This window comes from Sceloporus undulatus, chromosome 9 (assembly GCF_019175285.1).
Source record: "Sceloporus undulatus isolate JIND9_A2432 ecotype Alabama chromosome 9, SceUnd_v1.1, whole genome shotgun sequence".
In the NCBI taxonomy this organism is placed as follows: Eukaryota; Metazoa; Chordata; class Lepidosauria; order Squamata; family Phrynosomatidae; genus Sceloporus; species Sceloporus undulatus.
Genome location: NC_056530.1, coordinates 27,986,384 through 28,002,759, shown reverse-complemented (window position 1 = coordinate 28,002,759; position 16,376 = coordinate 27,986,384). Strand labels below are relative to the sequence as shown.

Sequence of the window (16,376 nt, the reverse complement as noted above, 5' to 3'; positions counted from 1 at the left end):
TGATGCATTTCCATAGTGCTTTAAAGTCCTGCAGACTTGCCCAAGCTGTTGTTGCTGCTGTGTGTCTTCAAGTCAGACTTATGGCAACCCTAAGGCAAGCCTATTGCAGGGTTTCCTTGGAAAGTTTCTTCTTCAGAGAGGGTTTGCTCTGAGGCTGAGAGAGTGTGACTTGACCAAGTTGTTCTTGTTGCTGTGTGTCTTCAAGACCTTTTCAACTCATAATGGTGACCCTAAAGTAAACTTATTCCAGGGTTTTCTTGGAAAAGTTCCTTCAGAAAGGGTTTGCCCCGGCCCTCCTCTGAGGCCGAGAGGGTGTGACTTGACCATGTTGTTGTTGTGGCTGCTGTGTGTCTTCGAGTCCTTTCCGACTTCTGGCAGCCCTATGGCAAACCTATTACGGGGTTTTCTTGAAAAGTTCCTTTCAGAAAGGGTTTGCCATGGCCAGGCTCTGAGGCTGAGAGAGTGTGACTTGACCAAGGTGGATTCACTTCGCTTGCGTGGGAAATGAATGCAATAATCCTAGGGTTATTGCAATCCCTGCCATCCCCTTTCTTTAGGGTTTGGAATATATATATATATTGAGCATTTCCAAACGGTGGGCCATTGTTGTGTTTTCCGTATCTGTCGACTTTATTAGAACTAGAGTAAGTTCTTCCTCTGTAGCTTGAAGCAGCTCTATGATGGAGCTGCTTCAAGCTACAGAGACAGAACTTACTCTAGTTCTAACTAAAGTCAACAAAGGGCATACGTTTCTGGTGATTACTTTCTCCCAAGTGCTTTGAGTGAGTTCCCCGTAAATGTAGGAAAACCACAAATAACAAAAACGCTGTGTTTTTACCTGAGAGGACACCTCTCTAGGAATCTCTAGGTCCTCCAGCGCAACTCTGTGGTCAACCTAGGCCAGACATTGACCATAGAGTTGCGCTGGAGGAGCTACAAAAGCCTAGCAGAGTATCCTCTCTAGGAATCTCTAAGTCCTCAAGTGCAACTCTGTGGTCAACATTGGCCAGACACTGACCATAGAGTTGTGCCGGAGGAACTACAAATGCCTAGTAGAGTGTACTCTCTAGGAAACTCTAGGTCCTTCAGTGTGACGTTTGGTTCAAGTTGACCATAGAGTTGTGCTGGAGGACCTAGATATTCCTAGAGAGAACATATTAATAAAACTGGAGGATAATAAAATCGGCCAAAGTCAAAGCCACAAATGTCTCTGTAGCTTGAAGCACCTCTATCTGGATGTCAGGTGTTCCTAGGCAGAAAATGACTGACCAAGACCTAAGAAGAGGCCAAAGGCCTTTCCATAGCCTTCCTTGCCCTCCACTTATTAGTTGCTATTGCAGAACACCTGTGAGGTTTTGGCACATGTGGCTTAAATTCACAGCAAAGAAGGGCAGATTGCAAATAGAAGGGGCAAAAAGGGAGAAAAAGTTTTTAGCCCCTGCTCCTGAAACCTAAAAGGCTTCACCTTTAGGATCCTTCCACGGCGTCGGCTGCACCTTTGAGGCACCCACAGCACATAAAACCATCGATACCGGTCAAAACATGGCGCCCATGTTCTCCAAGACGCCCACCTTGTGCATGTGCACGCTGTGCCGCACCCCAGCCTCACCGGAAGAGCCCCCTTTCGACATGTGGAAGGATTATTTTGGCTTCTCAAAGGTGATGGCAGAGATCGCTGAGATGCAAAAGGCGGACCCGGTTTCGGCGCCAACTGGTGACGCGTCGGGTTGCGGCATGCCACTCGCAGACCATGCAGGGACGTCGACGCAGTGGCCCAACAAAAGCGTGCCCAGCGGCAACGGCATTTCCGGACACGGTGCCCACTGCCAGGCTTCCCAGGCCTCTCTGTTTCAACAGCCCCTGGCGTGGTGCACGTTCTGCAAGCGCAACGGCGAATCCGTGCCCATCTATACCTCCCACCCGCTGAGGAGTGCCGATGGGGCCGTGGCCTGCCCTGTCTTGCGCCGGTATGTCTGCCCACTCTGTGGTGCGTCTGGAGACAATGCCCACACGATGAGACATTGCCCGCTTGGCCAACAAAAGCATGCGCTCTATGAGAAAGAAGGCCGCGACTCGGCTGGACGCAAGGGCCAGAATTGAGGCAAGAACCCCAAAAGACTGTATTAAAAGAGAAAGAAGGGGATAAGACAAAACATTGAGCAACATACGGAGAGGAACGGTTCCAAAGGCACTATCTTAATTAAATGTATTTATTTTTAAAAGTACATTTTAAAACATATATTTGGCTTTTTATGACCCCAAAGATCACAAATGGACAAGCAACCGCTTTTTAAACTTGTGCGACTCTACCCAAAAAAACTCAGCCTTTTTGAGGACAAAAAATCCCATTTTCTAATTGTTTGCAAAAAATATATATGTATTTGTGAATTGACGCACGTTCCTTTTAATGTCTTTGAATGAATGTAGCTCAGAAGGAACCGGATACATCTTTTTAAAGGGGGCCGGGGAACATTATTTTAAACATGGCTTTGTAGAGATGAGAAAAAATGTATATCTTTTGGAGAAAAAAAAACCCAATTTGTTTGCAAAAATATATGTATTTGTGAGTTTGACCCATGTTCCTTTGAATGTATTTTAAATCATGCTCAGAAGAAACCAAACACATCTTTTTAAAGGGGCTGGGAAACATGTATTTTAAACATTGCTGACCTTTGCGATCCTGTTTTGTAATGAGAAAAATGTATGCCTTTTGGAAAAGAAAGATATGTAAGTTTTAGAGAGGAAACAATTGATATCGTTGCCGTCTGACCTTCCATTGTTTGCAATGTGTAAGTTTTTTGGAAGATGATTGAATTTAATAAACAGGGTTTATAGATCGTGCAACAAACCATGGATTGCTCCTCTGCCTTTTAAGAATTGGGTTGAATTTGGAAGGCAGTCTCATCAGTTCAGCGAGAAGACTGTATTTTAGCATTGCTAATATATATATATGTGTGTGTGTGTTTAGCGCATATATATATATATATATATATATATAGCGCATTGCACAGGGATGTAGCTAAAGGTTGGGGCGTCTGAAGCTGAGAGAGTGTGACTTGCCCAAAGTCACCCAGTTGGTTTGATGGCCAAACTGGGCACCGAACCCTGGTCTATTTCTAGTAGCAACTACCCAGCCTGGTGCAATGGTTTGAGTGTTGGACCACGACTCTGGAGACCAGGGTTCGAATCCCAGCTCAGCCACGAAACCCACTGGGCAAGTCGCACTCTCTCAGCCTCAGGGGAAGGCCATGGCGACCCTCCTCTGGACCAACCTTGCCAAGAAAACGCCAGGATAGCTTCACCTTGGGTCGCCAAGACAGAAATGACTTGAAGGCACACAACAACAACAATCCGTACATCTTGCTGGCTGAAGAAGCCCATGGAACTTCAAACGCTTGCAACCCAGTGTCTTGTGCATTTCGGTTGGTCGAGAAAGGTATCACCGATGGAGTTTGGTTAATTCACACAGATCCCTTGGCCAGCTGTATCTCATCATTTCATCTTCTTGAAGATGTGTTAGGTTTCTTGCAAAGGGCTTTTCTCTGCTTCTGGACCATTCCTGTGTTCTCTGTTTCGAAAGGGCTACTCTCATCTCTGACCCCTCAGCAACAAGGCCTGTGTCTGGCATCGCTGGTCTGTGCTTTGCAGTCTGTTCTGAGAAATGGTCCTTTAATTTGGGCGGCGGCCCTTATGGGCACGTACCTAGGACCGGGGTCACACTCTCTCAGCCTCAGAGGACGACCCCATTTGAACAAACCTGCCAAGAAAAACCCAGGGTAGGGTTTGATCGGAGGCCTTAGGGTCCCGATCAGTTGGAAATGACTTGGAGGCGGGTCACAATGGGGCTTTTATTCTCATCCCTCTGTTTTTCCTGGACCAGGAGCATCATCTCCATCATCCTTGGCCTTTTCCAAAATCTTTTCCCCAAGAGGCTGGTGCTTCCCTTCTCTCCTTTGGCTGCTGGTAGTATCCAAACCAGGTCTATCTGTTGCACATCTCTCCTCTCCTCCTTCACCCCTGGCCAAGCAGTGCCCACCTGGCACCCTTTTCCTTTAGATGCCCACCCCATGCCACCCTCCTCTCCTCCCATCATTGCAGTCTTGGCATCCCCATCCCTCCTCCCTCCCTCCCTCCCTCCCTCCTCTTCCCAGGCCTCCTCCTCCTCCTCTGCCAGGCGTTGGCACACACACCTGCGACAGACACAGACACACAACCAGCCTCTCTCTCTGCCCCTTGGCAGCAGTAGGAGGAGGATGCAGCGGAGGCTGGTGGTGGGGGGCAAGAAGGGCATGCAGCAAGTGAGTCCCTGGGGTCTTTTGGTGATGGAGGGGGGGGGGGGAGAAGGGTGTCACAGCAAAGGCTGGGAGGGAGACAACACCAGGAGCCCCCTTGCTTTGCATTGCTTCTTGCTTTGTGGTGGTAGTGTGTGTGTTTATGTATACAGTATATATGTGTGTGTGATGCAGACGGGCTCTGGAGCAGCAACAGCCACAGCAGCATCACCACCTCCTCCTCTATCTCTTTCTCTTCTCCTCCTCTTCCCCTCTTCTTCCTCTTCTGTTTCTTCCTTCTTCTCTTGTTTCCCCTCCCTCTCTTCCTCCTCTTCTTCCTCCTCCTCTTCCCCCTCCTTCTCTTCTTTCTCTTTTTCTTCCTCCTCTATCTTCCTCTTCCCCCTCCCTCTATTCATCCTCTTTTTCTTCCTCCTCCTCCTCGTCTCCTTGTTCCCCTTCCCTCTCTTCTTCCTCCTCCTCATCCCCTTCCTCCTCCTCCTCTTCCTCCTCTTCTTCTTCCACCTCTTCTTCCTCCTCCTCCTCCCTCTCCCTCTCTCCCTCCTCATTCCCTTCTTTTCCTTCTCCCTCTTCTCCCTCCCCTCCCTCTTTTCCTCCTCTTTTTCTTCTTCTTCCTCTTCCTTCTCTTCTTCTTCTCCTCTCCCCCCTCCTTTCCTTCTTTTCCTCTTTCCTCCCTTCCTTGGGCAATGCAGGGCTCTCCTCCTTGCTGCGCAGGCAGTGGCTGCTGAGCCAAGGACCCACCAGCAGCAGGGATCGGGGCCCAGGCGCAGAGGGGTGAGCCAGACCCCCCACCTGGGCAGGGATGGAGGGATGAAGAAGAAGAAGAAGAAGGGATGGATGGATGGAAGGAGGGATGGAGCAGCTGGGGGGGGCACTTGGGTCTCTCTTGCATTTGGGGGGTGCACTGGGTGGAGGGGGCTTTTCTTCTCCCCCAAACACCCACCCACCCTAGACTTTCCGCATTGCTTTCCGGTGCCCCCTCCACTGTCTCTTCTGCCAGAATGGGGACCCTCCAGATCCGCAGATGCCTAGCCACCCAACCTCTTTGGTTCTGTTTCGTTACCTTCTTCCTTCCCTCCAAAAGAGCCAAAAATGGAAGACCACCTTCAACTTCACACCTCTTCTGCCTTTGCTATGCTCAGAGAACATCCCTTCTTCATCTCTTCAAAGCCTATCCTTTCTTCTCCCCTTATGCCTTCCTTATTTTCAGAGGATATCCTTTCTTCACCTCTTCTTCTCCTTGCGTTCTTTCCTTCTTATCCCTTTCTTATGTTCGGAAAACATTCTCTGATTTCTCTCCTGCATCACCCTTTATTCGTAACCAATAGGTCTGGGCCTGGTTGCCCATGCCTTCCTAAATCTAACAGTCACAGAGAGAGACTGGTAAAGGAGGGACACCTTGATCTCCTCATCCATTCTGTCCTTCCACCTGTAACCTCCAATATATATATATATCGGGGTGTCCTCTGGTGTCCCCTGATTCTTCACCTCTCCTCCTAAGTAAGCCTTCTTCCTTACTCATCTCTCCATCCAGATTTCTCGGCTGTCCTCTGAGCTCCAGTCATTCACCAGCCTCCCCTTTGAGATGCCTAGATATTTGTCTGCCCATGTTTACATGTTTATGAATTTCAAGCCGACAACACAGGTCCAAATGCAGTCTTTCGCACCCGTCCGTTGTCCAAGCAATGCCCCCAAACATGCAGACATATAGACGGCTTTCCTGGGTGAGAGAGACAGCACCGAGGGATATATTTCCGAGGTTCAGCACCCAGCCTAACTCTTTCTTTCACAAATCAGATAGCAAGATTTGGGCCACTTTGCCAAATCCCAGCTCTGCCAGCCTTGCCCTCCTGCTGCAACACCTTTCCCGACGTTCGATGCTCTGGGTTTCTCTTTGCAAAGTCTCCCCAGAAAGGCATGGTACCCCGATAAAGCAGGATCGGTTTGGCTCCTTTGCAGGGTGCCAAGCACCCAGCAGCATCCAACAAGACCCATGTTTGAGTTATCCTTCGAATGCATACCTAACATCCCTCTCTTTTGACTTCTGGTACACAAATGCCATTAATGCCAACCTTGTTGGTTCTGTACATCAGCTTCCGAGAGTCAGAGCATCGCCAAATGTGGCCTTCTTCCTCAACCAGCCTCCTTGGCATTGCCCTCCCAACTCAGGCCCTAAGAAACCCTCGCCATTGAGATGTGTATGTTCCCAGCCTTGCAACTTCAACATGAAATACCCTTGAAATCCAACCATCTCAGACAGGAAGGGTTTTGTGGGGGTTTTGGTGGGGTTTTCGGGCTTAGCGACCATGTTCTAGAAGAGTTTATTCCTGACGTTTTGCCTGTATCTGTGGCTGGCATCTTCAGAGAATGCTGGCATGGAAGAGAGTGGGGTATATATATTCTATGTGACCCTGGGTAGGTAGAAGTGTGTGTATGTATATCTACATCTATAGATATAGATATAGATATACCCCACTCTCTTCCATGCCAGCATTCTCTAAAGATGCCAGCCACAGATGCAGGTGAAACGTCAGGAATAAACTCTTCTAGAACATGGCCACGTAGCCCGAAAAACCCACAAAACAACCATGGATGCCAGCCATGAAAGCCTTCGACTTCACTAATAGTAGGAAGGGTTTTGTCCCTTGCAAACCCCACTGCTTTAAAATACATGCCCAGATTTCAAAAGGCACTCCCTTTTTTGGATCGCAGTGGAATGACATTCTGCATGTGCCCTGGAGCACTCTTGTGTTTTTATTACACAGCCTCCCTCCACCTCTGTAGGCCTTTTACTCACAACCTCATGCTCCTCGACTTCATGGAATGTGGATTTCTTGATCTGCGGGTTTCTAGATCTTCACCTTCCCAGCACCCCCCAAAATATAGCCTCCAGGATGATGTTTTCTTAATCCCTGGCCTAGTTATTTGTTTCTTGCTTTTGTGCATAAAAGGTGCTTTATGCCTTTTCCTCGGCCATGTTTCCTGCAAAATATGCCTCCCACGTTGGCACGGACTCGGAATCAATTCCAGGGGTTCCTCACGTAAACCGCAAATGAGGTCTGTGCCGCGTTTGTCTGTTTTGCTTGTTGCACATGGCTTGGAGGCTATGTGCAACTGGAGATCCGGGCATCTCCAAGCTTGCGATGCAAAACAAGGACCTGATCCCGGATCACCAACGTCCGCCGTTTAAAAAAGCGGCGGAGAAAAATGGGTGCGTTTCCAAAAGGTGTGCCGAAAAATGCTTTAGTAAGTGGGTACATGTTTCCATGTGTACCATTCCTAAAAAATGTACTATGTAACTTGCACAGAAATGGAACGGGATGAGCTTTTTATTTCAATGTATTAGGTAGCATCCCATGTTAATGCCACCTAAGCAGTGACCCCCACCCAGCCTGCAAACTGCGTATCCCAGAATTCTTCCTTACTGCCATGTTTATGGACAATAGGACTCCTCTAACTCCAAACACGTAACCGTCACGTAAATGCATTGTATCCCATGCATTTAAAGAGAGTAAGCGGTTCTCCTCACTTGAACACATTTCGAGGGGTTTTTAAATGGCTGAGTGTTATATTCTTGCAATTCAGGTTGTTTCCACAAGCTTCTCAGTGCCAGATATTGTTAGATTTAGGTACCTAAACTTGATACCTCCATTAATGGTATGGTTTAATGGGAAGGTAGAATGTAGATACTGGTTGATCCCAGGGTGAACTGGGAAGAGTTTTTGATGCCCGATATTTTAAGGTAGGAGTAAGGAGCAAGGCTGGCCCATAGCATCTTGCCACCCAACAAGATGGTGCCATGTCCCATTCTCTATGCAAAAGGAATGGCACTTAATGGAACACGTTTATATGGCTTAGGGCAAGGCGCATGGGACGCATCTCTCCCCTCCGACATCTTGTTGCCAACTCCTAGCATCCACTGTCCAAGGGAACCACTTTATTGAGCCAAATGTTGGAGATGGCCCTTGCGCTGATCGCTTAATCTTGGCCAGGATTTTATTCGGTTGGTTTCAGAGATTTGTGTCAGAATCCCTGTTGTGCATTGTTTCAAGGTGTTTAAGACTTATGGCAAACCTATCGTCTGGTTTTCTTGGCAAGTTTCTTCAAAGCAGGGTTGCCATTGCCATCCTCTGAGGCTGAGTGAGTTGCCCAGGGTCACCTCATGGTCAAGCCATGATTCGAACCCTTGGTCTCCAAAGGTCTAAATGCATCTCTTTGTGATGCTTGTTTACGTTAGGACTGCATATCCTTCATCTGTCTCCATTTGATAAGGACAGTCCCAATGGATTTTTGGTCTTCCCTGTGTTTCGGCTGGTTTTAAAATGTCCTGGTTTCTCTCTCTCCTCCTCCCGCCTTTGTCCTCAGCTTTAAACAGCAACCTCTGTTTAAAGGCCTCCAAAGAAGGAGTTTGCAATCGGTGGTGACTCGAATACTGGGCTCCTGGTCCATTTTGGACTTATGGCAACCCTAAGGCGAACCGATTGTGGGGTTTTCTTGGCAAGAAATGTTTAGAGGAGGGGGGTTGCCAATGCCAGTGGTGTCCAAACTCTGGCCTTCCAGATGTTTTGGACTTCAGCTCCCAGAAGCCTCAGCCATCTTGGCCAATGGTCTGGGATTCTGGGAGCTGAAGTCCAAAACATCTGGAGGACCAAAGTTTGGGGACCAGCATCAACCTCATTGATGTCCAACCTCTGGTTCTCCAGGTGTTTTAGACTCCAGCTCCCAGAAGCCATTTTAGCTAATGGTTTGGGATTCTGGGGGTAGAAGTCCAAAACACCTGGAAAGGCCAGAGTTTGGACATCACTGGCCAATGCCATCCTCTGAGGCTGAGAGAGTGTGACTTGCGCAGGGGCCCCCAGTGGGTTTTTTAATGCTCAAGCAGGGAATCGAACCCTGATCTCCAGAGTCACAGTCCAGTGCGGAAACCACTATGGAAGAAGGACCTCGGTTTTGTGGGATGGTCTGCAAACAGGATCCAGACTTGGAGGCATCCAATGTTTGTTGTTGTCGTTGTCATTGTACACCTTCAAGTCACTTCTGATTTATGACACCCTAAAGTGAATCTATAATGGGGTTTTCTTGGCCAGATTGGTTCAGCTAGGGTTTTTTGTGGGTTTTTCAAGCCAAGTGGCATCTTCAGAGAGTGAGATAGGGTTTGCCTTGGCCTTCCTCTGAGTCTGAGAGAGTGTGACTGGCCCAAGGTGAGCCAGGATTTGAACCCTGGCCTCCAGTGTCGCTCCAAAAGCCACGCAGGAGGCAGGTGAAGGGTTTGCAGGAGCGACATCCCGGCCTACTCTTGGATGGAGAAGAGGATGGAGAAGAGTGTTGCCATGGCAACATGGGAGGCATAGGAACTGCTGCCGTGGCAACAGTGCGGAGGTAGTTTAGGGCTGTCGCCATGGCAACGCCGGGGGCTACCAAGGGTCAGGACCATTGCCTTAGAAACCAGGAAACGCGCCAGAGAGGTGTTTACTGCAGGGATGCTGAGAGAGGAAGGCTTCAAAAAAGGAGAGTTGGGGTTTCTAATGCACTTCTAGGCATGTGCAGAGTGCCTTGCTTTTCTGCCTCTGGTTCGTCCACTAAACCTGGGCATCCTCTTAGCCTGGCATCCTCTTAGTGGCATAATGCAAGCATAGGTTGTACTGCGCATTCAGTTATTTTATTTTTTGGACAATGCACAACAGGCGATGGCATGCGCAGAGTGGTGTATGGGGGGGACCGTTGCACATGAAAGCGTCCAGAAGAGCCCGTTGTTTGTGCATTGCCTCTGCACATTGCACTAGGTGTAGGCAACGTGTAGGCGATGTGAGCCTAGCAGTTGCACAACATGTGCAATGTGGCTACCGATTGTACAACGTGTGCAGTGTGCCTAGCCATTGTACAACGTGTGAATGCGCCTACTCATTGCACAACGTGCGCATAATGTTCCCTTGCACAGTTCTGCAAGGCAACAGCAGCCCTTGTCATAGCGAAGCCTGCATGATAAATACGATAGCAACGGGCCATCTTGAATCCCATCTTTGGAGAAAAGTGATACACACACACACTACATAAATAATTAAATTGTGCAATTTAATACACAATTAGACCGCTATGCTTCCTTTCACAATTATGCACAATTATGGCACAATGTGTAGGCACATATTGCCTTTGTGCATGGGGCATTGAAGTTGCGCTGTCTGATGTTGGCCGCACATATTGACCCTTGATCCCCATAACAGTCGGCCCTCTGTATCCATGGCTTGGAAGTATGTTAAAATGATATACATTCCAAAAAGCAAAGCTTGATGTGGCTATTTTATATCAGGGACAACATTTCACTTTGCCATTGTATTGAATGGGACTTGAGCATCCATGGATTTTGGTATCCATGGGGGTCCTGGAACCAAACCCCAGTGGATACCAAGGTCCCACTGTAGTAGTAGTAGTAGTAGTAATAATAATAATAATAATAATAATAATAATAATAATAATAATAATAATAATAGTAATAATAATAATAATACCCCATTGTACTTAATGGGACATGAGCATCCATGTATCCATGGGGGTCCTGGGTCCAAACCCAAGTGGATACCAATGCTCCCCTTGGGGTTGCCATAAGTCGGAAACAACATGAAGGCACACAAGCATAGCAACAAAGCTTTTCTCAGCCAGCTGAGGCTGAGAGAGTGCGACTTGCGCCAGGTTTTTATGAATAGACCAATGGAAGCTGAGGCCTTGTATGCAGCCTTGAGCTCCTTGGAGGAAAAGGAGACTCCAGATACAACTAAAAGATGCTGTTGTTTGGGAGATCGGGTCTCAGGAGTGACCGCTCTGCTCTCGGACCTCTCTTTGCAGGATGGTGCTAGAAGGTAGCCCTGAAGCAGTGACCTCCCAGTCGATCGACCTCCGGCGAGCTTGTCCCAAAAGCGGCCGCATTTACCCGTCTCCCGGGGACAGCCTCCTCTTGACCAAGGAACCAGTGAAGTATGGGGAGCTGATTGTATTGGGGTAAGTGGAAAGCAGCCCTGTTTTGCAAGATAAGAAACCAGTGTGGATCCAGGAGGTTACTATTAATGTCTTGGCGTAGCCCCGTGTTGGGTGGCGATGTAACATGCCACCATCTTGGTCTCTTCCGCCACAGGTACAATGGCTCCTTGCCCAACGGCGACAAGGGCCGGCGCCGGAGCCGTTTGGCCCTGTTCAAGAGGCCCAAGCCCAATGGGGTCAAGCCGGATGTCATCCACCACATTTCCACACCTCTTGTGTCCAAGGTGAGTCAAAAGCCCATTCCCGGTTTCTGGAAATGCCGCCCCTTCTTATCAAACCACGCTGGGATTTAAAGTTGTTGAATGGTTTGGATCCCGGCTCGGCCATGAAACCCAATGGGTGACCTTGCGCAAGTCACATTCTCTCAGCCTCAGAGGTTGGTAAGGGCAAAACTACTCTGAAGAAATGTGCCAAGCTTTGACTTAGGATCACCATAAGTTGCAAAGGACTTGAAGGCACATCACAACAATGCTAGTATGCTATTAGGGGATGCTGTTATGGAAAATGTAGCACTGACAATATGGGAAGTACCTGACTCTTCTGAATAAGGAACTACAATTCACTATGATTCTGTGACTCTATGATGCAGCATAAAAGTCCTAGCTCTTCTAACATTGTTAGAAACTGACCGCTGAATTACAAGATGATAGTTATACCGTGGCTGCATCTGCACTGTAAATATAATGCGGTGTGACACTACTTTAAGTAGTGCAATCCTGGGATTTGTAGTTTTGCAAGGCCTTTGGCCCTCTGTGCCCAAGAGTGCTGGTGCATCATCACCAAACTACAAACGCCAGGCTACTGTAGGATGGAGCCATGGCAATGAAAGTGGTGCCAAACTGGATTATTTCTGTAGTGAAGGTGTACCCATAGAGAAACCCCAATGCATGCATACATATAAATACACACACACACACACACATATATGTATATATATGTATATATATATATAGCTCTCTCTCTCTCTCTCTCTCTCTGTGTATTTATATGCATGCATGCATTGGGGTTTCTCTATGGGTGCATCGTTGCTATAGAAATAACGCAGTTTGGCACCACTTTCACTGCCATAGCTCCATCCTACATATAATACACACACACACACACACACACACACACATATAATGACCTTCTTCAGGGGTGAATTGAAATGTAATCGAAGAAATTTCTGAGTTTCTGGAACTTCAGTCCAGAAGTTTTAAACTTAAAATCTGGCTCCTTGGGGATCTTGGTGGGAGAAGATCCAATGCCTCGACTCATTCATGAAGTCGATTTATAGTCGAGTATATACAGTATTTATTTTCTCTCTCTTTCCCAACAGGCACTGAGTAACAAAGGCCAACACAGCATCTCATACACACTTTCCCGGAGCCACTCGGTCATTGTGGAATACACCCACGACAGCGAAACCGACATGTTCCAGGTACCTACAAGCCTTTTGGAGAAGGATCGGGGTGGCACCTTATTTTGGGGTGCAGAGTTCTTGTGTCTTAGGGCCAAAATTAAGCTGGTTCGGGTCACTTTGGAGGCATGCTGTTTAAATGCTGCATGCATCCTAAGAGTCCAAAAGCCGTGCCAAAGCCATGCTCCAGTCCTAAGGAGTAGAGTGCAACTTTGGTGCAGCTTCTGGCCTCTTAAGATGCATGTGTCATTTAAACAGCATACCTTCAAAGGGACCCGAAGCAGCTTTATTTGGGCCTGTCTGTTCAGGACCTTAGGCAGCTTACCTGATGGGGAAAAATTCAGTGGGTTAAAATCTTGAACCTGGCACCCTCCAGGTGTGTTGGACCACAACGTCCACCATCCTTAGAAAGCCAAGTGGTCAGTGATGTTGGGATTTGTATATCGGCCAACTGGATGCTGTCAGGAGGCAGCAACAGTGAGAAAATCCATGCGATAAAACCCAGATGCTTCCCAAATTTGGTTGTAACTTGGAAGAGGTAAGTCGGGTTTATTAGTAACGCAGTCATCTCCTTGCGAAGAAAACTGCTTAGGGTTGCCATAGGTTGGACATGACTTGAAGGCGTACAACACGAACAAATCCAAGCAGCAGACAACATGTCAATGCAATGTGTGTGTTTTGTTCTCTTGGGTCTTTCTCCTGATCCGTCTCTTTTCACCCCAGATTGGCCGCTCCACAGAAAGTATGATAGACTTTGTGGTGACGGACACGACTCCCGGGTCCAGTTCGGCCATCGACGGCCAGTCGGCCCAAAGCACCATCTCCCGCTTCGCCTGCCGGGTCATCTGCGAGAGGAACCCTCCTTACACCGCGCGCATTTACGCCGCTGGCTTTGACGCTTCCCGCAACATTTTCCTTGGAGTGAGTGAGTCACTGGAGCGACTGTGTGTTTGTGTGCGTTTTGTCTTCGCGTGTGCTTTTGCGCGTGCGCAGTGCAATGGTCCACGAGGCGATCGCTTACTACCGAAGGAGGACAGCATTTGTCAACAGCGACACACGTCTTTACCATTGTGTTGCCAGCTGAAAGCTGCGAAGGCAGGGATTATTCTAGTTGGCTCTCTTTTGTGCATTCAGCAGAAAATACAGTGTTGTTCAGCATGAACTAAGTTTTCTGTGCAATCGGGCATGTTGAGTTTAATATGGCTTTGACCATTGTATATCCAACTATGAACCGAGCGGCGGTGATACTAGGGTTCCAGACCACGCAGCAATTGCATGGTCTGGAACCCTAGTATGTAATGGCGGCGGCCTGATGGTGGCATCCCATCCACACGGGTGCCGCCATCTTGATGTAAGGGATGCGCAGAGTCCGCATTTTGCTGCACGTCAGTTACATCACCAGTACGCCAATAGCGCACTCATGACGTAACCTGGACACCGCAAGAAGAACTGGGTTCTTTTTATTCTGGAGGGATGTCGCGCTGTTTGGCGTCTGCGACATCCCTCCAGAGTTAAAACGGGCACCTGCAGACCGCCATTTTGGGCAGTCTGTATCCTGCCTATATGTCCAGGTGCATGGAGGCAGCATGAAACCGGCAGACAGTGTGACAAGAGAAGCAGACAATGTGACAATTGTTGTGTTGCCTGCCCTCGGATGTAGCAATCCCATAACCCTGCTTGGAGGGAAGATGGTCGACACTGGGCAACCCATTATCCCCCTCCTGACCAAGCGGTGCTGTGATGCCATTCTCTGGTTTCCTTGGCAGGAGAGGGCAGCTAAGTGGAGGACTCCGGACGGACTGATGGACGGCTTGACCACGAACGGCGTCCTGGTGATGCATCCCAACGGGGGCTTTAGCGAGGACTCGACGCCCGGCGTGTGGCGCGAGATTTCCGTGTGTGGGAATGTGTATGCCTTGCGGGACAGTCGCTCCGCACAGCAGCGAGGGAAGCTGGTAGGTTGGCGACCAAGGAAGAGGACCAGCGTTACAGGTTTCTCATTCCTATAGAAAGACCATAGCTTAGTGGTAGTGCTGCACATGCTTTGTCCCAGATTCAGCCTTCGGTGCCTCCAAGCATGTCCAAGCATTCAGGCACTGAAAGCACAACTCATTTGGTGCATGTTGTCTGTGTGCCCTTTTCTGGGTTCTATGAGGCCAACTGTAATGAATAATAAATAACAATAAAACTTTATTTATATCCCGCTTCTCTGTCCATGACAATTGAGGCAGTTTACAGATTAAAAAACACATACAATCCTCATATCCCAATAATTCCTACCTGACATGGAAATGCATTGTCGCTGAAATCCCAAAAGTAAAAAGATGCGCTTTAATGTGTCTTTGGGCCCAAACAGACAGGCCAAAATAAAGCTGCTTCGGGCCACTTTGGAGGTATGCTGTTTAAATGATACATGCGTCCTAAGAGTCCGGAAGCCATGCCAAAGCCATGCTCCAGTCCTAAGGACCGGAGCACAGCTTTGGCACAGTGTCTGGCCTCTTAAGATGTGTGTGTCATTTAAACAGCATACCTCCAAAGGGACCCAAAGCAGCTTTATTTTGGCCTGTCTGTTCAGGCCCTTTGTGACCAATTTAGTGGCAGGTTTTGTGTGATGCCGTGTGAAATCGTTTCACATAATTACGCAATGTTCCCTGAATCAACTCCCGATCTCCTTCGTGTGATAAACCCCCTCTGATTCTAAGCCTTGTTTGGAGCAATGCGCAGAGGCCTCTCTTGCAACCGCCTGGCGTTGACCCATCTCTGTCCCTTTCCCGTACCAGGTGGAATCCGAATCGAATGTGCTCCAGGACGGCTCGCTGATCGACCTGTGTGGCGCCACGCTCCTGTGGCGGACTTCAGAAGGGCTCCTGCGCACCCCGACGCTGCAGCAGCTGGAGGCACTGCGCCAGGAGATCAATGCCGCCCGCCCGCAGTGCCCCGTGGGCTTCAGCACCCTGGCCTTTCCCAGCCTGGCGCAGAGGGGAGTGGTGGAGAAGAAGCAGCCCTGGGTCTACGTCAACTGCGGCCACGTCCACGGCTTCCACAACTGGGGCTTCCGCAAGGAGAAAGGGGGCCTGGAGCGGGAGTGCCCCATGTGCCGGCGGTCAGGCCCCTACGTGCCGCTGTGGCTGGGCTGCGAAGCCGGGCTCTACCTGGACGCCGGGCGGCCCACCCATGCCTTCTGCCCCTGCGGCCACGTCTGCTCTGCCAAGACTGTGCAGTACTGGTCCCAGATCCCCTTGCCCCACGGCACCCACGCCTTCCACGCCGCCTGCCCCTTCTGCGGCACCTGGCTCACCGGCCAACAGGGCTTCGTCCGCCTCATCTTCCAGGGACCCCTCGACTGAGACCGGGCGGGCGGTGGGTGACGGGTTGGCAGGGTGGGGATGGAGATGGCAAATAAACAGCAACATCCCAGAACTTTTGCACCTGGTGCCAGGTGGGCCTCTGTGTGCGTCTCTGTGCTTTTGGCGTGGATGGGATGGTGGTCCTTTTTTTGGGGCAGGAGTGGGCAACTGCGGAAGGCTAAGGGGCCATGTTCGCCCCCGAAGGAACATGTGGGAGCCACATGCACACACCTTACACAACCCCTACCAATGTCCCCTAGTAGAATCATAAGGGCCATCCAGTCCAACCCCATTCTGCCGTGCAGGAAT

General features: G+C 49.2%; 2 protein-coding genes across 3 annotated transcripts; both read left to right on the top strand.

Moving 5' to 3' along the window:
- Positions 1–1,542: 1,542 nt before the first annotated feature.
- LOC121915591 (nanos homolog 2-like) lies at positions 1,543–2,100 on the top strand. Its single transcript, XM_042439932.1, has one exon. The coding sequence runs from the start codon at positions 1,543–1,545 to the stop codon at positions 2,098–2,100; it is 558 nt and encodes a 185-aa protein (XP_042295866.1).
- A 2,082-nt stretch (positions 2,101–4,182) lies between these two features.
- On the top strand, positions 4,183–16,132 carry PELI3 (pellino E3 ubiquitin protein ligase family member 3). Of its 2 annotated transcripts, none has more exons than XM_042440740.1 (7): positions 4,183–4,298; positions 11,130–11,282; positions 11,416–11,545; positions 12,640–12,741; positions 13,444–13,641; positions 14,487–14,675; positions 15,501–16,132. In XM_042440740.1, the coding sequence occupies exons 2-7, from the start codon at positions 11,131–11,133 to the stop codon at positions 16,065–16,067; spliced, it is 1,338 nt and encodes a 445-aa protein (XP_042296674.1). In that variant the 5' UTR covers positions 4,183–4,298; position 11,130; the 3' UTR covers positions 16,068–16,132. The 2 variants fall into 2 exon arrangements, with proteins under 2 accessions (XP_042296674.1, XP_042296675.1); XM_042440741.1 differs by lacking the exon at positions 4,183–4,298 and adding an exon at positions 4,940–5,063.
- The last annotated feature ends 244 nt before the right edge of the window (positions 16,133–16,376 follow it).

Bases quoted from the DNA above. Each gene is read 5' to 3' on its own strand.
- LOC121915591 (XM_042439932.1), top strand. From the start codon at position 1,543: ATGGCGCCCATGTTCTCCAAGACGCCCACCTTGTGCATGTGCACGCTG.
- PELI3 (XM_042440740.1), top strand. From the start codon at position 11,131: ATGGTGCTAGAAGGTAGCCCTGAAGCAGTGACCTCCCAGTCGATCGAC. The intron at 11,283-11,415 runs GTAAGTGGAAAG...CTTCCGCCACAG, and splicing joins GGGGAGCTGATTGTATTGGG to GTACAATGGCTCCTTGCCCA. The intron at 11,546-12,639 runs GTGAGTCAAAAG...CTTTCCCAACAG, and splicing joins CCACACCTCTTGTGTCCAAG to GCACTGAGTAACAAAGGCCA.